Here is a 25,848-nt window from a genome sequence, read left to right on the forward strand (position 1 = left end):
AGGTTTATTTTAATCTGAATGTCCAAACATTTGCTAAACATTAGCGTTAACTTAAGTTAGTAAGTTGCCTGACGTCTTCACGGCTAGTTGTTGTGTGCTGACAGTGACACTGTAGGCCTGATATGGGGGGCGCCGTCTTTTGAAGGCCATCAATAATTCCTGTTGAGGTTGTCACAGTTAGTGTTTAATAATGTTAGTGGCAATTTGTCATGCATCGTTTTAGTAGTGGATAAAAACAATGTAAAAGAACATATTAGTTATTTTTAACAAATTGAAGAATGCAACAAACAAACTCCATTATAGAAGACATTTAGAATGAAAGGATATTTTTGTATCTGTAGTTACTGTCCTTATAGATTATACAACATCAGGAGCTGTACATCTCTTATCGACATGTTGCATAGATTTTCATCCTGACATTTGTCTGTCATTTTTTCTTCTACTTCCTAATTCCATTTGTGCTTCCCTTCCTGTGAACCCATCGGCCCCCAGGTGCCTCTGATCTGTGAGCCCAAGCCCGTGTTGAACGCCCCAACTATGATGAACTGTCACAACAACAACGGTAACTACCGGCCCCCTTCTTCAGGAGGCAAACACGAGCTCGTACCTTCTGACGTGGCCAGGCTGATGCAGCTGGAGGAGGGCGTCCGGCCGCCTGCGGAGAGGAAGAAGCCTCCGATTCCCCCGAGGCACCTGAAGAAGATCAAAGAGCACTGCACCATCGACATTAACGGTCTCGAGACCAATGTATAGTTCCTCCTTGAGTTCATCGGTTTTCTGTGTAGATTTGCTGAGCAGAACTTTGGAGCAAAGGATGTCTTTACCGATGGGAGGACAACGCGGCTTGCATCTTATCATATTGGGGTGACAAGATGTCCTGGAAACTAAGAGATAAGCCTCGTAGTGGGAAAATTGTATAGCAGTGAAATGCTTTCTGTGACTGGACAAGTAGCACACTGACCATGGATACCAGAAGGACAACATGTTTATGATTTTATTCATAAAACTCGTCCTTGGTGTGGACCTACACCTTAACCCCCAGGACTCTGATGTCAGGTGTGAGTACTTGCATTGATAAACTGATTTCTATTTGATATTTACATTTTATATAATTTATGATTTTTTTGTTCTGTGTTTATAATATTTTATACTAGTGCAAGCAACCAGCTGTTTATGTTATATAGGCAGCCTGGTTTCCAACATCTACGATCCAATACAACTAAACTGCATTGTCAATTAAGTTTCAAGGTAAAACAGTTTTGTTTTTGACATGTCACAGATTACTTTGAAATCAGTGCGAGATCCAACTGGGAACACACTACGACTCACGGATTAAGTACATTAGAATGTGGGGGTCAAAGATAACTGTGACCTCACATCCATTTAATTCTTGTGATCGCACCCGGTAGGAATTTCCCAAGAGACAAACCTCCACCTGGACTCAAGAATGAACTGATGACAATTGTGTGTTCAAAGGTAACTGTGACATTACAAAACATTCTGGCTATTCATACACTGATCATGACAGTGTCCCACACATGTCTAAAAGGATACAATTATAGCCGGATGACTGATTGGCAGAAGGCTTACAAGTAGTAAGTATTGCCACTGAGTATTTTCTGTTGCCTAAACATAACCAATTGTTTTTGTTGCTTTATTATTTTTCTCTGAATTATTTTAACATACGTTAATCTTTGACAGTAATCCAGAATTTTCCCTTGAAAGCGATTGAGAAAGCAGTTGACCTGTATCAGAAAGTAATTTGAAGGAGACAGGGTTGCATATAAGACACAAGGCATGAGTGCAACTGTCTGGTTTGAGCTAAATGATCAGATGCCCTGATTGTTTAGTTTTGCCTTAACAAAGCTGGTGAGGTTGACGGGATGACCGGGAAGAGAGGACTGTGGTCATGTGAGAAAGGTAATAGAGCAAAATTGAGATTTATTTAAACAGCCTCAGGAGCACCTGATTTTAATAAACTTTCCAGCCACTTGAACAGCCTAAAACAACCACTGGTAATTCAACATAATCCAACGGGGCCGTTTGTTGGTTGACTAGATTTTTGGCTACTATGTATAGTATATCAAACATGACCTGTGCTGTGTCTCAATGTGCATACTTCTGTACATACATGTGCTATTTTGAGTGCATACGTGCGCCCCCTTACAAAAGTAAGGCAAATATGCAGTCCAAATAGCCTACTGTATGTACCCGGATGGTGCACTCATAACGGTCAAAAAGTCTGGAATGGTTTACACTTCTCACACTCATCAACGACAGCCATCTTGGCCACGTAACGGAAGAGGTGCAACCAGCCTCGATTGCAGTTTGACCGGTTAATGAGAATTAATGTTATTATCTCAGGAAGAAATGAAGTTGTGTGACAGTTGCACCATTTTAGAATAAAAATAAATATATCTTTATACATAGGAAATTGAAGTTAAAATGTGCAATACAAATGTATCTAAACACTGCTTAAGAAATGTTGAACACACGGACTCATTATGAAGACATCGTAAAGCTCTCGGTTCAATCCCTGTAGGCAGTGCTGCCACTGGCCAAATTGGGACCTAAGCTAATTGTGCCCCAACCCCCCCCCCCCCCCCCCCCCCCCCCAGTCTGTACAGGAAACTCCCTCTTGTCAGGTATATCCTGTTAAAGCCATGTTTCCATAAAGCACATTAAGCTACACTCTAGATATTCTGTCTGACTACTAGCTAACACTGTTAGCTTGTCTATATCTTAAGCCAGTGATAGCCTATTGCCTTGCCCTGGACATGAGGGGTGAGATAAAGCTTATATCTCTGTTTCTCCAAAAAGCTGGACCAAGTTCTCGTTCTTTGCTTCAGATGCCACCTTTATTTTTAGTGGTTAAATCGGGCAGTCGGTAACGATTTGCTACTGTGGACTATAACGTTGCTAGCTAGCTAGCAGCAGTGATCACTTATGGTGAAAGTGTTCAATTTGACCCAACAATACACGGACAAAATGTATAATCTGCGTAGGTATTCACTGTGTACAACATACAGTTTACTAAGGGAATTGTCCAAATTGAGACACAGCACTGAATATTCTGTAACAACATTAACCTTTCTACTGTGTTGGTTAATATCAATTCTCAATATTCTGCACTAAAGTGATTCAAAGTTTAACTCGAGGGGTAAGCTATATAGTATTTTACTCTAATCACATGCAAGGTTTTATGTATTTTGTCATTTTATCCACTATTTTGTCAGCTATGTGAACAGTAATTGTCAGAGACTTCAGAGTGAAAAAGCTACGAACATTTTTCTCATGGGAAGAGAACAGATTGTTAACTGAGATGTGTTTTGCCTCCTGTTATTATAAATAATGTTTAAGCACTAGCCTCATATTTGGAGTCAAATGAGAAATGAACAGTTACACTGACCTGTGTGAGAGAACCGGCTAAAATATGAATTATATGCTCTGGTGAATGTTAGGAAACGCAGTCTTCTTCAGCCTTTTTAAAATCATGTATTGCTGTGTTCAATTACTGTATTTGTGGAAATACTATACTGCTGTATGTGAAAGTGACACTGTATTCATAGTAATATAGTGAGTGTAATAGAATGAGTATTTTCAATGTCATGTACAAATATTTACTATCATTTAAAAAAGCAAGAAATAGAAATGAACTTAAGTAGCAGCGGAATGGGTTGAAACTTTAGATGTGTTTTGAATATTTAATTCACAAGCACATTGTAAAAGAACAATTTCAAATCATGATTATATCCATAATTGTCTTCATTATAGGTAAATTACTGGTATTTAAGATTCAAGGCTGTCATTCTGATACCTCACTGGCTCTTCATCTGTCCCTTTTCCCCAACATGCTGAAACAGTACTCTCAACTCAATTATTTAGTGATAAGAAAGACAAATAACATAAGATAGCTTTGGAAATATAAATAATTTGATTAATTTATCATGGAAACCTGCTAAGCCAAAATGTTCTCATTTCCAACTCGTCAACCTTGTTCAAGACCCAACGGTGTCATTTTGTAATGCTCTCCTTTATCGGTATCAATTTATCTACAACATATGATTAGGTAAGTACATTGCATCTGTACCGTAAGTTAACATTAGTACTTGGTTAGGTTTAGAATGAAAACTAATTAAACTATTTGGTTGGATTCAGTAAGTAAAAATAAGTCAACATTGACTTTTGGCTTTACACGTAACACAAAGTGGTCTTCTGGGTAAAAGACCATCCAACTAACTGCACAACTAACGTTCTTATTACGCCACACTTAACTCTCGTCAGAATAATTGCGACCACTAGATGAGAGCTGACATGCAAAACTGTGGTTCAAGAGGTGAATGGAGCATCATAGTTTGATGCCTAGGCCAATGACCACCAGTGGTGGATAGTAAAAATGCACTTTTACATGTACAAGTACTATACTAAAGTACAATTTTGAGTTATTTGTAGTTTACCTGAGTATTTTCAGTCTATGCTGCTTTGTATACTGACAATACTTTTTAGAAGCCTATACTGCACTTTTTACTCCACTACATTTATTTGACAGCTTTTTATTACTAGATACTTTTTAGGTTTAGATTATTATTATTAGATATAATCTTAATAGTAACTCAATATAAATGAGATTGTGAAATAGGCTATTACGCATGATGAGTACTTTTGTAGTAAGATTTTGAATGCAGTACTTTTATTCGTAACAAAATACCTTTAAAATGTAGTATTGCTTCTTTTACACAAGGTAAATATACTACATACTCTTCTTCGTCCACCACTGCTGACCACCTGCCGTATTTGACGAGATGGGAGTGAGAACACCCAGCTAAGCTTTAGTCTCTGAATTAACAGTCCTTGAGAATTCCTTCCTGGTTGGTTTGACAGCAGCTGTGTTAACTGGTGGTAACATCAAGTACAATTTAACAACACAAGTCCAAGGGTTCTGTTAGAAATGTCACACTTATTGTCCACTGGCGCAAGCTAACATGCTCTGGGTGGCTACTCTGTCTGTCTTTGGAGAGCGTCCCACCAAATTGTGGTCAAATGGAAATCAACACGTTACATTCTTTTAATAAAAAAGACAATGTCATCCAACAAAGAAATACTGAACTCATTAAGCAATATGTGCATCATGTCCTGTACATTTACCTATACAGTTCATGACCTTACACATTGTGTCTCATGAATCCCTTGGGTGTTGTTTCTCATTGACAACAGAATGTACTTTTTCATTGTCTATACGTCAAAATTAAGCAATTTGAAAACTCACGTCATGCTTGTAATGGGAATTTGTCGTTTTTTACATTTTAAAGATAAAAAATATATATATTTTTGAAAAATAAGCACTTTAGATTAAATTATAATGAAATTTAATTGCAGCAATATAATTTGTACTGAGTGTCAAAGGATGTTTGATTACTGAGGGCTTTCTTGGTTTAAAAATGAAACTGCTAATCTTTTACCCTTGGTGTAAAAACACTAATTACTACTTTATTGTGGTATTGATTCTGAAACATTCACATGGGAAAATTGACATTTACCTACTGTATGTAATGTATTTGTTTTTAATGCACAAAAACACAATCAGACAATATATGTTGCGTGTCAACAGTCCAAAACAAATATTTAAAGTTCAGATATAAAGATATGCTATAATAACCAGCCTAAAAGAAGGAAACTAAAATAACTGTATCCGGTATCCTGCACCGGAGATATGTAACTTCCAAACAATAATAGCACTGGAATTACATTCAAGGGTTAATTCCTTATTTATAATCAGTTTCTGTCCTTGACACTAAGCGGTCCAATGTCAGCTAACCGTGTCTTATGCTTCCAGTTCCTCCTCTATCTCCTCTCTTTTAAAGGGGAGGTCAGTGTTTCCTGTGCCAATGTCCAGCACTTGCAATTTGGACAGGTGTGCGAAACAGCTTTCGTCCACAGAATCCACAGCCAGGCGGTTAAACCTTAAAGGAGGAAAAGGGAAATGTTTGTGATGCTTTATTACTCAATTGACAGTTGGCTTTTGGTGACATTTCAAAGGCTAAAAGCTAAAATCCTGTCAGACAGCAGGTGACATATACAAATCACATCTGTGAGCTTTGATCCACTCAGGGATCAGTGTAGTGGCACATATCTATCGAGAATATATGCCACAATGAATTTCCCGCACAATAATGTTTTAATTCAATCAAATACTATACATTTAGTAGTTTTTTACTCACTGAACATCAAAGCACTTATGAAACACTGGAATGACCTGATCTAAATGCTTGCATATGTTGCCCATAATCTATAGCCAATGGGTAATACACATGCAGTTAGTAATGAATAAACACACGTAAATCCTCCTTTCACTTTCACTTACTCACGGAAAGCATTCCAGCCACACTAAATTGGCTCAGGCCAAAGGCTGCCAGCTGTGGGGGGAGTTTGGTGGGAAAAAGAAGAAAAGAAATGTGGCAACAGCTGATATGAATAACACAAAGAGCACAGCAGCCTGGAAGGGGTTAAGTCCCGTAAACACAGCCATAAAGCAACTAGGTTGAGGTCAGGCTGACAACCAAACAGAACACGCACATCTGAAACCTCTCCACTGTGCTGTCTGACCGCTGCTTTCAGCTGCAGTGCCTGTGGGTGTAAGCCTGCACTATGTGGAATAAACCAAAGTGGAACATTTGCTGAATGCACACAAGAGTTGGAGGGATTAGATACCACAACGCAGTACTCTGCAAAATGAAGCTCATTCAGACTGTCCAACACAGAAAATGTATTTGATTAGTAATAACGAAGGCAACAGGGATTGTAACATAGAAAATTATATTTTGAACTGTGGTGTTAGGAGTTAAATGTAGGGTTTAGTAGAGTTTTCACTATTGATAATTATGAAGCTATCAACAGTTTAGGAAGCCTGGTCTCCTTTCAATTACCTTTCCCTTACGATGAAACTGCATAAAGTGTTGCAGTGATGACATATTTGTGTAGGCCGACTCGGAAGTTAGCATCGCAAGGGCTCCCTCAACAAAAATAAATGTGATTTACCCATTGGATTTTTGGTATATTGCATAACAAATATGTTTGGCAAACACATACTGTATTTATGATACTTAAGATTATTGGTTCAGCAGGATAATTTCCACATATAAACACAACTTTGTGATTTTTAGGCATAAATGCAGTTGTCAGAAGTAAAAAGGTAATGTTAGGCAATAAACAAACATCACGGTTGCATGACTGCGCACAGCCAAAGCTAAGCTAAAGGCAGTGTAGTGTTGACGTGATGATGTTTAGTATCTCATTTAGCCACTTGTTAGCAACTGCCGTTTTTGAGACACGTTAACGCTTCATACATTCTCAAGTGGGGTATTTACTGATGTACTTTATATACAGGAACCAAAAGTTAACATCTCTTTGCCTTGTTTTAACCACAGACCTTATGTCAGGCTTCTAACCACAAACATGTCCAAAAGGGAACCAGAATTGGTAATATGGGATGTCATTTTTGGGTTTTAGCACTCTACACCACTCTATAGTCATTTACGTTTTGAAAGAAATCTATTATTTGTTTTGGAAAATAAACAAATATAATTCTAATCAAAGGCCGTGGAGGTTTACAAAAGAAAAAGGAAATGTTTGAACAACAAATATTCAGTCATATAAAATGACCGAGAAAATGTTTTGTGTCAGATTGTGTATGGATCAAACTAAGAAAATATAATTAGTTGAAAAGCAATGTTCTGGAAAGAACATTTAGTATCGTTTGAACAGAGCCAGGACAGCTGTTCCCGGTCTTTGAGCAAAGCTAACCAGCTGGCTTAAGCTACATTTCTTGTGTTTCCCAACAAGGCAATCTATTCCTTCAAATTACGCAATACTCTTACACTACTTTCATAATATTGAACAAAATCCATTCAGAGACTTTGAGCTTTCTGCACTGTGAAAGTCGTCTTTCCATCCACACTTTCTCAATACCTTCTCATTGTCCATAAACTCTGTTTGTAAGAATGTGTTTTGAAATGGAGGAAAGAACACTGGCGTACCCAGCAGCTGCTGTCCCTTGGAGACCTGCAGAGCAGTATAACAAAAGCAACAATTTCCACACAGCCATATTTCAGTCACACTTGCACAATCATTCCCTGAGTGGAGATCAATCTAAAAAGGAAAAGAAAGTTATGAAAGGGCCCACCTACCAGATTTCCACAAAGCCCTTACAGCGGCAAATAATGGCCTGTTCCCTCACTTGTGTTTCATGCAGCTAATTTGAAGTAACACAGCTTATGCAGACAATCATGAAGGAAAAATACAGAGTTAACCATTGCGTAACACCCGTTGATAAAAATAAAAAAGGACTGACAACTACCCAACACTAAGTTCCAGAGGTACTCGTCGTATAAGAAATGGTTTGTGGGTCTCTTACCGGAGAAAGATACCTTTGATGTTTGGAGTGCCTTCAAATGCTGAAGCAGGAACACTTGAGATACGGTTACTCTGCAGGTAAAGGTACTCCAGGGACTCGGGCAGGTCGGACGGGATGTGTGACAGCTGGTTGCCAGACAGGTCTAATGTCTAAAAATTACAAGATGCACAGTGAATACTAAACATAATGCTTTATGTTCCCTGATCTGAGTACAGAGGTTCTTCATTGATCTCAGATCTGATTTGGGTATTAGTATATAACACTCATTTGATTGCTGTTCTCTGCTTCCACTTTTTACAGTAACATCCTGTTATTCACTGAAAAAACTGAAACATTCACTTTAATTAAATGTATAATGTCAGCCGATTTCGCATAACTGTATTAGGTTAGTTAAAAGCAAATATATTAAGTTGAACCAAAACCTTTTTCATTTTAACTTAATATTATGCCTTCAACTAACCTAAAACAGTAATGTCAAATCTGTTGAAATAATACATTTGATAAAAGTCAACGTTTCAGTTTTTCAGTGGACTAAAGCTCCATTGAGCTTCACAAGAATCTCAAAAGTCCAGGTTGGGGATTGTTAAGTTCCTGTAGTGGACAAGCACAACAAATGTCTTGCTCTTATATCCGACATGTTTCTTTCTCCTATAGCCATTTACCGTGAGCGCAGTCAGCTCCATCCAGGCTCCCTGGTAGGCTGAATTCAGTTTCAGCTGGTTGTCACTCAGGATGAGCTTCCGTAGCTTCTCCATGCCCGTCAGTGTACCATCTGGTATGGAGTTAAGCTGGTTGTTCTTGATTTCGAGCACCTGCAGGCTGCGAGGAAGACCCAGGGGGAACGAGGACAGGCTGTTTCCCGACAGATCCAGGGTTTCCAGAATACGCAGCTTCCTGAAGGCCTCGCGGTGAAGCTTGGGACTCGTCAGCTTGTTGTAGCTGAGGTTGAGTTCTGTCAGGGTGTACAGCATGGCCAGGTCGTTACGGCTGATGTCAGTAATGAGGTTGTGAAGCAGCATGAGGGTCTTGGCCCTCTTAGGCAAGCCCCTGGGAACCCTCTCCAGCAAGTTGTTGTACAGGTGAAGAGTGTGTAGCTTCTTCAAACCCTAGGCAAAATGCAAATTTGTTTCACAAAGCATTTGAGCATTTTAACCTCCAGGCTGTTCTGCCAAATAAAATGATAATGTGAAATATCTTTATAAAATAGATATGTACCCGGAAGGCAGACGGGTGGATGGAACGTGAGCGCAGCTTGTTATTGTGAAGGAGCAGGTACTCGAGGTTTCGGACAGAAGCAAGAGCGTCTCCAGGGATGCTACGAATGGAGTTCTTCTCTAGATGAAGCAGTACTAGATTGCGCGGCAGTCCCGTGGGGACCACACTTAAGTTGTTATTTGACAAGTCCAAACACTCCAAGCTGCTCAATTCGCTGCCAGAAAAGAAGAGATAGTAATACATTATTTGTGCTTTCTGTCTGCAAAACGATTATTTACGCACATGAAAAACATATATATATATAATATATATATGCTGTCCTTCTTTTCCACTATACAATAGTAACAACGGTGGTGGAAGAAGTACTCAGATGTGTTACTTAAATTAAATTAGAAATACTACATTTTAAAAGTACTTTGTTACAAGTAAAAAGCCTGAATTCAAAATACAAAAGTATCACCATCAAATTATATATATAAATAAATAAGTATATATATATATAAGAACCAAAAGCAATAGAACTCATGTGTAATGGCCTATTTCAGAACCATCATGTATTCTTATCACAACTGGTAAATGTAGAGCTAATTTGAATACAATTTGTATCGTGCTGCTGGATGTCTTAACCTATACATGTATGTCAAGGTTTATTTAATAATGGATTAAGATTTTGCATAAGCTAATCATCTAAATTTAAAAAGTACTTATCAACAACATCGGTCAAATACTGTAAATGTTGTGGAGTAAAATGTACAATATTGGCTTTTAATATGTTGTGGAGTAGAAGTAGACTGACATTTTTATTTTTTATTTTTCAACAAATGTCATATAACTGGATTAGGTTAGTTGAAAGCAATAATATTAAGTTGAACCTAATGCTTTCAACTAACCTAATACAGTAATGTGAAATCTGTTGATATAATACATTTATTTAAAGTCAACGTTTCAGTTTTTGAGGGTATAAAGCATAAACTCAGAATACTCAGGTAAATAGCAAGTACCTCAACATTGTACCTATAAGTACAGTACTTGAGTACATGTACTTTGTTACTATCCATCACTGAGCATCAAGATGTTAAAACATTTTAACTCCTAAGGTTTGTCCACCTGAAAGTCTCGTTGTCCATGCCCTCATTGTTGAGGAGGTTGTTCTGGAGATACAGCTCTCTGAGGTTTGACAAGGTGTCAAAGGCCCCTGCAGGAATTTCCTCCAACTTATTACTCTGCAACGACAAGAACAATCCTTATGCTATAATTTACTGTAGTCATTACGATTATGTATTTCATCCACCTTACACCTAAATGCCCACTGAACAGGTGCTGCACCTTCAGATGAAGACGGAAGAGGCTGGAGGGCAGGTTCCTCGGGACGACCCGCAGGAGGTTGCTGGACATGATGAGGATCTCCAGGTTGTCAGAACCATTGAACGCATGTTCAGGAAACCCTGCGTCCGTCAGCTTGTTGTTATGGAGATACACAGACCTGGGATCCATGATCAAGGGACATTGTCATGTGTACAGTAAATGGACATGATTCCAGTAACTAGGAGTAAATTGACTCAAACACACACATACTGTACGTACCTCAGTTTGGGTTTTTGGCCAAATGTATACAGGTAGATCTTTGTAAGCTGATTAGCAGCAAAATCAGCACTAACCAAAGAGGGTGGTAGGACTATTGGTGCTGAGGTGAGCTGCAATCACAAGAAAATAAGCAGGACAAGACATAGTTACTGAGATATGGTCATGAATACCGGTCGGATTGTCCCAATTCACGGTCCCAGGATCCTAATGTCTTTTGGGATCCCCTTTTATATAGTGCCACTAGCGGTTCAGTGTTTGTAGAGTCAGTTAGAGTCCCCTGTGCATGTACAGTATAATGATGACTCTACTGATCCCCTTGTCAAACTTTGAATCTGTAAAATTGTTTGACCAATTTCTGCCAATTTATCCCCAGCTGACTTTGTGTTTACTGCTCATAGGAATATGTTAGCGTGATATAACAGAAGACTAAATGGTTACCATGGTGAAGATAATAACACCTTATAAACATGCGCATGTTAAGACCCCCATTATGATGATTTAAGCATGCTAACGTTATTTGTACAATATTATCATTTATATGTAAGAAGAAGAAGATGGACCCTAACCCTAACCCTTTATTAATCCCCCGAGGGGGAAATTCAGTTTCCACTCTGTGGTACACACACATGCGTTTTTATACAGGTAATACAGTACACACTTTTTACAACATGCACATACATATACAAATAAACACAGTTATATGCACACATGCAGTTGAGAGGTCAGAGCGGAGGCAGCCAGTCTAGCCGGCGCCAGTGAGCAGTTGGGGGTTAGGTGCCTTGCTCAAGGGCACTTCGGCAGTGGCCCAGGAGGTGAACTGGCTACCAGTCAACACTCCGTATTTTTTGGTCCGATCGGGACGCGAAGCGGCGAAGCGGCGACCCTTCGGTCCAAAGTCCAATCCCCTACAGCAGGGGTGCCCACACTTTTTTGGCTGGTGAGCTACTTTTGAAATGACCAGCTCACCGAGGTCTACCAACCAAAAATAAAATCCCAAATTGCAAGGGTTGCTGAATAACACGTTTTATTTATACATGGGATAACTACAATAGGGCTGCAACAAACGACTCATTTGATAATCGATTAATCTATCGATTAATGAAACGATTAATCGACTATTCGGACTATTACTGTATGCCTTGCACAATTTCTCAAACGCTCTTATTTAGCCATAAACTTTTAGATTTAGCTTGAGGTTGTTTTAGGCATGTGAAAACTAACAATGAAGACAATAAAGATGAATACTTGATTCAAAAATACATATATTATTAAATTAACTTAACAAATTGTGAACAAAATTAACATTGCTTTTTATTTAAATAAAATAAATAATATTTCACATCAAAAGAAACAACGTTTTAACAAATCGTAATAAATAATCTGATGACAGAACTGTAAACAGAATAGCTGAAACTTTAACAAAATGAAGAGTAACTCTGTTACCTCTAATCATTAACCCATGTTTGTATAATTCAGTTAACTCCGTGTGTTGCTGCTAGCATACATAACACCTGACGTGGAAACGTTACTCATGGACGGGGCTACAGAGCTACTAGAAAGACAGTCGAACCCGGTGCATTTCTCCGTCTGAATGTGGTGCACTTTTGCTAAATGTTTAGACAAATTGCTCGAGTTACCGCCCACATGCTAAACACTCTTGGCAAGGAGCATTGTCCACCTCAAGACGGGTAACATTTAACCACACCTTGGAGCGCTTCTCTCCGCCCCCTCGCACACAGACGGGGGAGAGAGATCTCGTCTGGATTGGAAAGGTCGAAAATACACCGACCATAGACGCATTTGTTTGTCTTTTTGCATGTTAGAAACGAGTTGGCGACACTAAGACTGCAAGATAATGTTTTTGTAGCAATAATACATGACCTTTCTCTTTCTCAACTCGCTACTCGAAGGGAAGTCGCTGTTATGCCTTGTAAATACTCCGATAATGCCTCTCCACGTTACCTTTCTTTGGCAGAGCGACGCTTGCTTTACAAATAATAACCTTTGAATGTGACATCACAAAAACATATTATTCCTCCCATTCAGGGTGGAAGTGGTTTGTCTTTAGCTTCTTGCTCGGTCGCGCACTCATTTTGTTGTTTGTCTCTTGTCTCTTTAACTTAATTTGAGTTTTCCCGGCACTTGACTGATTTTGTATCGCTTTGCATTCTGGGTTAACAGACTGGAAAGCGATAGGTCGCTTTTTCTGTCAATCAAGTAAACTCCTGAATTAAGTGGCAGGGAGGCCAAGGGAGGAGGGATCAAAACCTGTTTTGTCTATTTTAACCGAGCTGGATTTTTTTTTTATGAATGATTCACGATCTACCAGCATTGCCCCGTCGACCGCGGTCGACGTACTGGGCACCTCCTACAGACTGAACCACTGCCGCCCCTGTACAGGCTAATAGAGCTGATAGTTTTCTATAACCTTAACCATCTCAAATAAACACACATTTATTTTTACTTTGGACATTATAGTGGTTTTGAAAGACAACACATCTATATTGTTGTTTGTGTAGAAGAATTTGATTATTTCCTACGAGTACTTGCTTTGATGCCGTCTGTCTTCTCTAAAGAAGTGGACTACTGTACATTAAGCTGTGTACCCCTTATTAAAAGCAGGGTTTTCTTCACTTCTTTCTCCACAGAACAAGTGCACCATTGTGAAAAATAGCAAATCCGAGAAGCACTGGTGAGATTAGATGTTCATTTAGAGCTCTCTCCTTTATAACATGGTTTATGGATTAAAGCAGCATGGGTGTCTTTGAGGCTTAGTGAGCATTTTAAAATCCCCTATTCTTCCTGTTTGCCTATTCATCTCTGTGAAGGCAAAAAAACAATCTGTCCATTCTTTCTCTGTCTCTCGCTGTGCCCAAAAGGGTCAGTAACATTTTAGCTCTCACCAGCTGGCACAGCCATACTGGAAGTGATTACCAGTATGCTCGCACACAGAGTGAATGAGAGGAGACTGCCACCTCTCTCTGCCAGCTGGCCCTATGTCAGTGTATCGGAATAAAATGTAATCAAATGAGTGTGATGATTGGACAGACAAAAGATTAAATTACCTTTGCAAAATGTAAGCACATTTTAAGTTTCAGTATTGAGAATAAACACAAGTTTACTGGGACTCACCTTGTTATTTGCCAGGTATAAATAAGCCAGCTCTTCAAGCATCTCAAAACCTTCATCTTCAAGGCCTATCAAAAGAAAAACATCATGAACTATTAATCAGCTATGAGTAAGTCTCAACTGTCTCTTTTGTTCAAAAGTTACCAAAAATGTAAGTTTAATTGGCTTATTTTAACAACATGATCACATGATTCCTTCCGATATTATTGAAGGTCTACTGTAAGCTAACTAGCTGACCTAGCTAACAGTAATTTTAAATACTTATGAAACAGACTAACTCTACCAACAGTGAGAGCTGGACAACTTTATCATCCCTGAACTTCAACAATCCCACTGGTCCCATCTGTGTGCATCAATTTTTTGTTTCCACTGATTTCTGTTGTATTTTGAGCTTTTTGCAGCGTTTTTATTTGCAGTGTTTGTATGTGATGTAACTCTGCAATATGTGTCTGACTTGTAATATGCTCATTTGCGCAAGGGTGGAAATGACACATCATTTTGCCAATTTTACTTGTTGTGTTCTATTTAGCACATTGATGTATTGGCAATTACTGGACTTAATTGTATTCATAGCACAGTGACGCTAATGCAGTGGTTCTCAAACTTTTTCTGTCAGGCCCCCCCTTTGGAGAAAAAAAAAAGTCGGCCCCCCCAACACAAATAGTCAGGCTCAGTGGCGGCGCCAGAGATTTATTTTAGGGGTGCTGTGGGGTAGCTTGACGTTTCATAGAGGGTGCTCAAACATTTAGGGTTTCCCATTAATGTACAGTGGAATTTTCTACTGCAACACTCCCCACGCATATACACAATGTACCCACGACTGTTACAATGAAGGCTCAATAATCAGCTCACGGCATATAGGTGTAAAGTGCTATTTGTATCGGTGGTGTGTGGACCTCACATAGGGGGGTCCGGGGGCAAGCTCCCCCGGGAAGATTTATTTTTAAATATTGAAGTTAAATGCATCAATCTGATGCACTTTGAGAGCAAAATGAAGAGTTCTATGGATACATCTCTCAACACCCATTTGAAACAGAACTGTAAACAGATTTACTTTTTCTTTATGGATATTTTACAAATCACCCTTTTAAACTTTATTCTTGTTTTACTGTCATATAGTATTTCATACCTGTTTTTCATTTATTCTCTTATTTTTGTATAACTATAATGATCATATAAACGTGTGCCTCGGAAATAATTGTTTACATTAATGGTGACCAAAACGTTTGAGACCCACTGAGATAGCACTGAGAGAGTCCTTTAGCTCACTGAGTCTCTCAGTCTGACTCTCCTCCACTTTGTTGTTGAAAAAACTCCTTATATCGGTTAGCGTAGCTCGCTAGCACCAGAAGCTAACAACAACGATCTCCAGTACCGGTGCGCTCTCTCTCTCGCTCTCACTCGCGCACACAAAATGGCTCGTTTCACACACACACAGAGCCAAGCTTTAATGAAACACAGAGACCCAGACGTAATAGTACTGTACTGCATCATATTATTTTCGAATCAATAATTTTTCAATTTATGATTTTTTTTTTATAGCCATTTTTCCTCCTGGTCTTTCGCGCCCCCCCCTGCCATGCCTCTGCGCCCCCCAGGGGGGGGCGCACCCCCCCACTTTGAGAAACACTGCGCTAATGTGATGCTTCTGAATGTTTTCATTCACTATGTCCTTCTAAAGCATCTAAAACAAAATCTTTATTTGTGTAGCTTTCACATTGAGGAGAATCTGTACAATACATCAGTGCATACCTTAAGTCAGTCCCACTGATAATCAGCAGCGACGTGCCGTCAGGGGAGGCAGGGGAGACAGAGCCTCACCTGTCATACTCCAATGTAACGGAAAAACAACTAAAGAAAAACTAAATAGTAATAATAATAATAAAATGTCTCCACTGATCTGTGTTGTAAATGTGATTTATGTATGATTCCAATCGCTTTTTATAGTCAAAATCAGCAAATTTGACGAGCTCCGCTACAACTACGGGTGGCGATGAGAAGAGAGTCAGGGACGAGCTCTGCCTCTCGTAAACCCACAGTAACTGGCTGGAGCGCGGGCACTAATTTAACGCGGGCACTTATTTTTTGAGCGCGCTCAAGCCAGTTACTGTGTGGTGAGGTGAGGCACAGATGAGATCTGCCTCATCTCAGAATACGTCACCCCACAGAAACTGGCTGGAAAGCGGGCCCTAAGCGCATGCCTGCACCATCTCACTATATGTCACCAATGTAATGTTTGTAGATCCCTTTATTACATTTATCCTCGCTATCCATAGTCTCTAAATAACTTATTTCACGTATATTTAGGCTCGCTGGTCTCATCATACAACGGCAATGAAAAAAGCATCTGGAGAGGCAGCCATAACCTCTGCCGCACTGAAGGGGGCGCAAGTGAGCCCACAGGTTCTTGTTGCTACTGTTAATCTACGCAGAGACGGTAGCAAACAACAAACTAGACTTTTGAAACTAGAGGAAGATAAGGAGGACTTTTACAAAAAAGTAATAGAGATTGTTGTCCAGAAGGATAGCATGGACTTCATCTTCAAGTCAAGGTAAGACCACAATTGTAATGAAAATGGGATCTTACTAAGAAAGAACAATCCAATATTTAGATTGTGGGTATCCTTTTGTTGAACAGTCTGTTTAAAATGAATCGAAGCATCAGACTAAAAAAGCTTTTGAAAATAACCGAATATTTCGATTAAGGTCAAAATATAATATTTGTAAATCTGACTCTGAAAGACGTCACTGATAATCAGTGTATGCTCAGTTCAGCTTGACAAATCTGAAGTAAAACTTTATGAAACTAAAACTATAGACAATCCTTGTTCTGACCCTGAGAATGAGTAGTAACTGGGAATGACTTAAAAATAAGGTATTTTAATGAACACATCCTTGGTTTCTACCTCTAAAAATGTAGAGAAAACCAAAGCATTGACCAGAACATTGTTAGGGCAACTACATGGCAGGTTCAGGAGTCTACAGATAAAGAGATTGATTTGAAAAAGAGACTGAAGGAAGAAGAGGTTCTAACTTTCGACTGGACCAATGCAATTGATGCTAAATTATTCCAGGCACTCAAGGCTTGATTGGATTTCCGGAGAGCAGTTCCCAGTATAATGTATTTAAATGACTTAAATAGACATTGTGATATTTTGTCTTTACACTACAGACATGTTCACAATCTTGGAGTTATTATCTCCCATATAAATGTAATTTTCATCTGAAGAGTGTATGTTGCTCTATTAGGGCTACTATAATAGCAAAATGCTTGATCCATAAGATTTGGGAGACGAAGGAAACAGAAACAAAGCTAGCAGTCGCACAGCTAGCCAGGAAGAGAAAAATCCTCCAAGCTCTCTGTTCCTCTCAGCAGACTGTCAGAATTATAATGACACATTGGCATTCAGCTACACATCTACAGTAGCACACACAACAAATGCTTAGTCAATGGGGAAACTATCGTTAGCAAGAGGTTTGACGCCTGTTTTGCCATTTGTACTTTTGATGCTTTTGTGAAGACCAGACCCCCAGTCTGGTCTTCGTCCTCTTAAGTTAACTCGGAGTGAGGCAGTTTTGGTAGATCAGTGGAGTGTAGGAAATAGGCCCAGTCTTCCTGGTAACCTTAGCTGGGGAAACAAGGGTTTAAAGGTCCTGGGAGTTTGGTTGGGGTCTGAGGACATGGTGGCACAGAACTGGTAGGGATTGCTGGGAAAGGTGCAAATTAGCCAAATGGAAATGGCTGCTACCCCAGCTGTCCTACAGGGGAAGAGTTCTTGTAGCTAACAATCTGGTTGCCTCATCTCTGTGGCACAGACTCCAGGTGTTAACCCCACCGCCGGGCCTCATGAAACAACTGCAGCGGCTCCTCTTGGATTTCTTCTGGTCGGGTCATCACTGGTTGCCAGCATCGGTCCTGTACCTACCTGTGGCGGAGGGGGGGCAGGGCCTTGTGGACATTACTGCAAGGACTGCTGCTTTTAGACTGCAGGCAGCTCAGCGGCTGCTGTATGGTGCCTCTCCCTGCTGGCTGGCTATGGCCTGGCTGTTGCTCTGGAGGGCCATATCGATAACTGGACTTTTTACTGCTCCCCGATTGGCTGGTCTAAATATTTTTTTACAGGAGTGGGTGGAAGGGTTGGGGGAGGTTTTCTCTATACCACTTTTTGTCCATGGCCCCAAATACACCCTGAAAAATAAGGAAACTCTAGTACTGACACATTTCTTGTTTGCTAATGCAAAATTAGCGATCTGGAAAACTCGGAAAAACCAACTTGCTGGAGTGGGATGGACGGATGCAGTGCTCTGTCTGAGGGGGCTGGTGGCAGCGCGTCTGAGGGTGGAGCATGCGCATTGTATTGCACACAATGAGATGGTGCTTTATTCACAAAACCTATTGAAATACACAAGAGAATATTATGGTAGCTAGAATATGGTGTGTACCGCCTCATTTCCATGGCATGGTACAGCTCAACATGATTCTACTTGACTTACTTTTGATGCCGGGTACATGCCTCCATTTCGAAAGAATATTGTTCCCCATCAGTGTCGGTGGGAGGCTTAGCTTTGTAAAATGTTTTTTAAATATGGGTAAAGTGAGGTTGGCTAGTAGGTTGGCAATTTAAAAATGGCGGGTTTCGGCACGACACAGGACACGGTCTGGCACCAAGAACATTCCTTGGGACGATTCTCTGATGAATCAGTGTCCTGTAGTGTTTTGAATGTACCTTTGAGTATAGGTTGAGGTTGCTTGGAACCACAAAAGAGGTGGTACTAAAAAGAGCACCAGGTACTATCCCCCACCTTTGTCTATGGAAGCAAACCAAATAATGCTGCAGAAAATAGGCATAATATAAGGGTAGTGATGACCCTATTAAACTAAATGAGGCATACAGTATTTAAGCGGCTTGTCAGTTCATTTTACAGGTAGACAAATAGAGCTCAGATATCCTTGACAGCAGGTCACTGCATTTCCTCCTGCCTTAAAAGACTATTATTGACTGTAAGCAAAGCCTAGTACTGATTTGTTGGAACACTTGACAGCCAAAGCACTTGTCTTTTATAAGCTGTGCTTCAATAAAAGCGTAAAAGTAAATATGGACCCACACCAAACTGCATTTCTCCTCTAAAATATCTCCCAATGGCGATAGTTAGTAATTGAAAGAGTAACATTGCTATAATTTGACCTGACAGTGATCCCACTCAACAGAACCCTTTCACACAGAACACTGCTGGGTGTTTAGACTGTTAAACATTGTTTACCAGCTGATGTAAGCCAGTTGTTCTGAAGGTTGAGGGTTTCGAGCTGATGCAGATGGGAGATGTGCTCCACTGTTATCTCCTTGATTTTGTTGTTCTGGCATCAGGGGACAAAACACAGAGAGTTCATACAAAGGCAGCCAGATTGCTTTAGTCTACATAATTTCTGAGCAGAATTACAAAATGTTGATTTAATGAACTGTATGTGTACGCAGTCTACAGACCTGTAGAGAGAGCTGGCGAGTTTTGTCCGACAGCTCGGCGGGAAACTCCGTGAGATCGACTCCAGCGCAGTCCACCGAGCCTTCTGCCGTACAGCTGCACTCCAGCGGACATTCAAGCAGCTCAGATTTCGTCACCATTGTTGAGATGTTGCTCTCCTTTATTAGCTCTTCCTCCTCCTCTTCCTCTGGCTCAAGAGGGGCCTGGCAATGCACCAACACGAAGGCCAAGAGCAGCACACTCAGGGCCTGCAGTATGGAATGCTTGGGAAAGGCCATGCCGAGCTTTCCTGTTGCACAAGCACATGGAAAGAAAAGTTCAAAACATCAGGAGGATTTGGTTCCTGGAAATAGGGTCTTGTTTATAGTACAATCTTATACTGTTGGCCATTAAAGTGGTGGTAGATCCTTTGTCGATCAATGTAACCTATTATTATGTTGGATGAATGAGATGCACCATACACCACTGTGGCTCCCAAATAAATGTTGTGTTGGGATAAGCCATATTCACTGTTTACTACCCTACTGTCTGTCAATAATGGCAGCAGAACTCTGTCTGGTTATTACTAACTCATCCCTACAAAGCAGATGGCTGTAATTGACATGGTTGAAAACACACTTCTTGATTTTGTTAAAGCACCCCAAAATCCCAATTACTCACTGTCAATTTCTAAAAGAAAAATATTTAGCTCACAGCTAAGGTTAAAAAACAAAAAACAGCAGGAAGCCATTTTCTGAAACAGAGCCGACCATATCTCTGTGTTCCCCACCTGTTGGCTTTAAGCACAGCAGTTACCTGGAAACTGATTTGCAAAAGTCAGTTCTGAGGAAAGTGTTTTTACGGGATGTCGAAAAGAAAATCCTGCTTGAAGGGAAAAAGGTGTTTATTGGTACATGAAGGGGCACTGCACAGATGTCTCATGTCAAAAATCAATGTGTGAGTCAGTGGGAGTTATTTTCATTCTTCACAAACAATCCAAATAAAAAGAATAATAATTCATTATAGGTTTTTATGTTTTATTAAAAATAGCTGTGGCTGATCCTGACATGTTACAGTTGTGACAAGAGTTGGCTCAATGTGTTTAGCTGCTTTAGTTTAACGGCCTTGGAGTTGTAAATGCTGGCTCACCAACTTACAGGGACACTTGAATTGAACAGAGCCAGAGTGTGTTTAGTGATTTTCCTATAGTGACCAGTAAAAAGGCATGCTGTGAAAAATGCCTATTGACTTAGAGGAGATGACAGGGGTTAATCTATTTTTCAGACACTGATTATTAAGCCATTCTATCATGCAGTGGGTTTGAAAAAAACAAATTACATTATCTAACTTCCAGCCTCTTTGCACATGGTCTACCATTTTGGTCCACGATGAAATGTCAGAAGAATTTTTGCTGCAGACATTCATTTTCCCTTCAGGCTGAATTTCAATAGCTTTAGTATTCATCTGACTTTTCCTCATCAAGTTGACATTTAAGTTTGTCTAAACGTTGGTGTATAACCAAATACATGCAAGACTAATGGTATTCCCATCAGCTTAAAGCTGTAGAAACCGATTAAGCTAATACTATCGTTGCCTTTACACAGATCTGGGCATAGTGACGGGTGAGCCAGTGGCTACCGGCTAACGATGCTAGTCCGTGGGGCACACAAACAAGTACTAACATTGTAAGTAAACAAAGCACAGAGAAACTTGGAATACACCCACAACACATTCTTTGCCTAAAGGGGCCGTATTATGCCAATTTCCAGGTTCATAATTGTATTTAGAGGCTCTACTGTGACATGTTTCCATGCTTTAATGTTCAAAAAGCTCTTTATTTTTCTCATACTGCCTGTCTGTGCTGCGGCACCTCTTTTCACCCTCTGTCTGAAACCAGAGCCCAGTCTGCTCCGATTGGTTAGCTGGCCGGCTCTGTTGTGATTGGTCAACGGCTAACAGATGTGTTGGAAAGGTCCAATGTCTTTCCCGATCTTTTTCAATGTGTTTGAGCGCTAGCCAATGGAAGAGTGAGTGTTACCTATGTTACGGATGTAAACAAAGCAGTCTAATGGAACCATGGGAATATGTACGACATAATTTAATTTCAAATGTTTTTCAAAACAGCAACACTGGTCTATCTCTGCAGGGCATTTTATTTAATTGATGAAGGGTTTGCCATGTTTACGCACCAGGCTAGCAACAAAAGACGTCCGGTTCTCTGCCCTCTGCGTGTCTGAAGCTTCGAGCCTCAACAACTTGAAGGGCTAATTTAAAAAAAGAAAACAAGCATCAACAATCTCAGTGCATCTCATCATTCCACACACACACACACACACACACACACACACACACACACACACATACACACACACACACACACACACACACACACACACACACACACACACACACACACGACAACAATTTTGAAAACTGGTTCTGATTGTTGTCATTTATGAGGTACTTATCCCTAGAGGTTGTGTAAGCTAAGGTACATGGTGGCCACATTGCCCCCTCCTCCCAAGCAGTGTGCTGCTGTGTGAGTCAGCAGCCGTAAAACTTACTTTAGACACCTGGAGCTAAGTCCCTCCTGAATGAACTGAAGCCATTATGTATGTTCTTTTGCCAGATACACCAGACTCCATAAACAAAAACTGTTATTTAAGCAATGTATAACTCTAGTCTACTGCCCCTCTATTTGTTAGTATGTTTGTGTTATTGCGTGTCTTTGGTGAATCCGAAGTTACCCTTTAAACCCACAACAAACATAGCTTGTACCTTAACCATTTAACCCAACACTTAAATGGTCTAGTCTATTAGAAACTAATTCCCCAGCACTTACAATGCTTTGGCTTATTTGAAGCGAATATATATGCACTATTATTTTTGTTCTGAGTTTGTATCTTTTCGGCTTATTGCATTTATTGTTAGTCTTTGGATAAAAGCTTCACTAAAATGAAATGTAAAAAAACTGAAACAAAGTAATCAAGGCAGCGGTAGACCAATGGAGTCTGGTGGTTTTGGCGAAAGCATGGATGGACATGAGAGCTTTAGTTGCTGTGGCCAAAGAGCTGTTTTAAGGCAAGGGAAAGCATTTCCACAGGCTGGTACTCGACTCTGTTTCTCCAATGCTAAAGCTTCAGGTATAGATCAAATGAAATAATAAGAATCTAGCCTTTTGTTTCTGTCAGACAAGCACAAGCACAGAAGTGTTTATTTGAGGCTAGAGTTTAGGGAAAGCCAGGAAAAAGCCTGCTGTCCAGAAGTTTTGATAAAACCATTTAAGGGGGCAATCAAGTCATGCTCTCAAAGCAAAGGTCTAAAAGCCATCTATCAGAAGAGATTGTTTGTTTGTCCACACAGAAAATCCACAAAGCTGAATGCTTACACCCCAACAAATACACACTAAAATCCTTTGCACTTTGCTGCACTTATTGTATATGTGAACGATGGCTAGAATATAAAACAGCATAGCATCCAGGGGTCAGAGAAGAGTTTAAAGCTGTCATAAAGTCAACAGCACTCTTATGTTACCTTGTAATTTAGAGGCTTCAAGAGCAAGTATGTATTAGCAGAGGCAGAGCATTTTAAAAGTCTTCATATCATTTGCATGGTCTTTCTCGGCTGAGCAGAGGTCGTAAGGTTGCTTTGCTAAAGTGGATCGTCTGGAATTCATATAGTCATGCACAGAAGACTGAAGCTGACACTTAACAGCCCAGTATAATATAGAAAGATGACATAACAGCAGCCATCCATAAAACATGCAGCGAAGAAGTCTGCCAAAGCGATATTCTGCTGGTCTGCTACTTTACCCCGTCCGACCAAGGCTTGCTGAAGCGCACGGAAGTCTGACGTCCAGTCCAAACACAAGCTGTCCCATAGCAGGCGAGGAATCACACAGCCACGGCAGATGCCCTCCAGATGTGAGGAGAGAGAGCGGGAGAGGGAAAGTTAAGAGAAAGACATGAAGGGGAACAGGCAGGAGTGAAAAAGGAAGGGAGTGAGTAAGCGAGAAAGCTCGGACCTGAAATCGAGCCAATACACAAATGATTTCCTTTTTTTCTCCTTGGTGTAGCAGTTTCCGTTGAAGTATAATATGTTTCAACAAAAACTTTCCATTCCCACATGATTCAAGTGAGATTATAATCATAGACTTGGGATAGAAGGCCTGATCACTTCAAATAGATCTTGGGCTGAAAAAATGTGTTCCAATGTATAAAAAGAACATTATCCATAACACATGTTACCTGGATATTTGAAAAATCTGTACCTCTGTTTGTTGACATATTCTGAGGTATTTTTTATTTGTGGAAGAGAGAATTTATTTTTGTCATAGGAATAAATCAGAAAGAAGATGAGTTGCCTTCCAAATTGGGGCAGCATGTGATCTACAGTAATGTCCCACGTGTTTTTGAAGAAGACCTTCTCAACAAGCCCACCTCCCATTAGGAGCAGTGTGTTGCATCTGCTGCCATTATGATGCATCAGCACAGTTCATTGAACTTCAACTGTACGTGCAAAATAGTTCTGGTATAATTCATCACCGTGGGAAATCAAAATGTGCTTTTCCTTTTGTTTTCGCATTTTCACACCTCGTTTCTCATTTAACTTTGAATCAAAGATAAGCGCTATATAAATACAATTTATTATTATTATTTTTAATTTCCAGCTTATTATTAAAATAATTTCAACAATATGCGAAGTGAGCAAAAATGAAAGCCCAGGTTCTCATCTCTACTACTGTATCATAGATTAACAGGGTTATGTTTGGAAGGCATTAGAATAAAACAGTTTAAAACAAAGTAAATGTATAAACATGGTTGGAATTTGGTTTACGTGGTTGGTTATTGATACCTGCACTATATAAACGATAAAAATTGTATAATAAGAAAGTTAGATAAGAGGATCGATACCACTCTAAAGATATGGTTAGTAGCGTTATGGTTAGCCTAGCTTAGCATGAAGACAAGAAACAAGAGGAAACTGCTAGCCAGCCTAAAGCCTAATGTCCAAAGTAAAAACTAGTTGTTAACTGTAATTTAATTATATCCATTTAGAAAAACTGGCATCTTGGTTTCAGTTGTTTATAACTGCAAGAAAACACCTTAAATAAGTATTTAAAATGGACTAGAAAGCTCAAAGAACATCATTTTGATGTTTGATGTAAATAAAACTAAACTAAAGTCAAACGTATTTCTATAGCACATACACAGCCTGAGCTGACCAAAGTGGTTAGGGCAGAATATAGCAGGTTAACAGCAGACGACAAATAACAGCATGCATATACCCAGGCAGAGATCAAGAAATCAGTGAGAAATGTGAAAGCTCAGATAACCATTACAAAAAGGCCAGCCTGTCGTTGCAATTGAAAGCCAAAGAAAAGAGTCTGGCCTTGAGGTTTACGTAGTTCTGATATGGTGGTGCAATTTCTTCCACAGACAAGCGGCCAGGAATAGAGATAGCGCAGTCAACCCTGGTTTATGTCCTCTGAGTTAACATTCTGTGAACAGATGTTATCATGTAATTTTTCGAGGGTATGTTATGTATATAAGGCAGGAACACTTTTCTCCGTTTTTTTAGGTATTGAGGAACTAGTCAAGCCTCATTCCTAGGTTGTCAATAACATACTTTTACAAATTCAAAACCAAGATCTATTCCCAAATCTAGTCCAATAGTTGCACAAACCATTAGTCACGCTCTCGACCAAGTGTCCGTTTAGGAAGTTGAAAATAAGAATAGTTTTGGGAAACAACTACTTCAACTACAATCTACTTTTTGCTACTTTGCCACAGCCTTCCTCCACCAGATCCACTTCCTGTCATCATATCAATGCCAGGTCAAGCCCATCAAGAGTCCACTCCTCACCAAATCCTGGTCTTCAGCATCCTCTTCAACCCATCAACATCACCAACTGTGTTTAGACCCTGGGGGCTAAATGAAATCACAATGGGGTCTCATCGCCAAACACTTTTCTTAATTCTGTCATCTTGTGCACATGTCAACAAATATTCTCTAATCAAAATGTAAATAAATATGACAAACATCAGACC

At 39.8% G+C, this 25,848-nt stretch overlaps 2 protein-coding genes across 2 annotated transcripts in view; one reads left to right on the plus strand and one right to left on the minus strand.

Moving 5' to 3' along the window:
• Window positions 1-2,500, plus strand: part of slc1a7b (solute carrier family 1 member 7b) — a 79,462-nt gene extending 76,962 nt beyond the window's left edge. Inside the window, exon 11 of the mRNA XM_034235008.1 lies at window positions 493-2,500. Within this exon, the coding sequence (XP_034090899.1) occupies window positions 493-753 (261 nt within the window). The 3' untranslated portion in view covers window positions 754-2,500. The remainder of the gene's footprint in view (window positions 1-492) is intronic.
• Window positions 2,501-5,051: 2,551 nt separating this feature from the next.
• On the minus strand, window positions 5,052-23,771 carry podn (podocan). The gene is made up of 12 exons (XM_034235546.1): window positions 23,611-23,771; window positions 21,988-22,062; window positions 19,822-20,108; window positions 19,601-19,694; window positions 14,342-14,406; window positions 11,210-11,319; window positions 10,952-11,108; window positions 10,733-10,848; window positions 9,626-9,839; window positions 9,073-9,516; window positions 8,411-8,559; window positions 5,052-5,960 (listed from the first exon to the last, which is right to left on the minus strand). The coding sequence occupies exons 3-12, from the start codon at window positions 20,095-20,097 to the stop codon at window positions 5,822-5,824; spliced, it is 1,764 nt and encodes a 587-aa protein (XP_034091437.1). The 5' UTR covers window positions 20,098-20,108; window positions 21,988-22,062; window positions 23,611-23,771; the 3' UTR covers window positions 5,052-5,821.
• Between the last annotated feature and the right edge of the window lie 2,077 nt (window positions 23,772-25,848).

The sequence above is a fragment of the Gymnodraco acuticeps genome, unplaced genomic scaffold (assembly GCF_902827175.1).
Source record: "Gymnodraco acuticeps unplaced genomic scaffold, fGymAcu1.1, whole genome shotgun sequence".
Lineage (NCBI taxonomy): Eukaryota > Metazoa > Chordata > Actinopteri > Perciformes > Bathydraconidae > Gymnodraco > Gymnodraco acuticeps.

Excerpts from the sequence above, each read along its gene's own strand:
- podn (XM_034235546.1), bottom strand. The coding sequence starts at position 20,097 with ATGGCCTTTCCCAAGCATTCCATACTGCAGGCCCTGAGTGTGCTGCTC. Across the intron at positions 10,849-10,951 it reads TCTTCCGTCTTCATCTGAAG|AGTAATAAGTTGGAGGAAAT; the intron begins GTGCAGCACCTG and ends TTGTCGTTGCAG. Across the intron at positions 5,961-8,410 it reads ATCAAAGGTATCTTTCTCCG|GTTTAACCGCCTGGCTGTGG; the intron begins GTAAGAGACCCA and ends TCCTCCTTTAAG.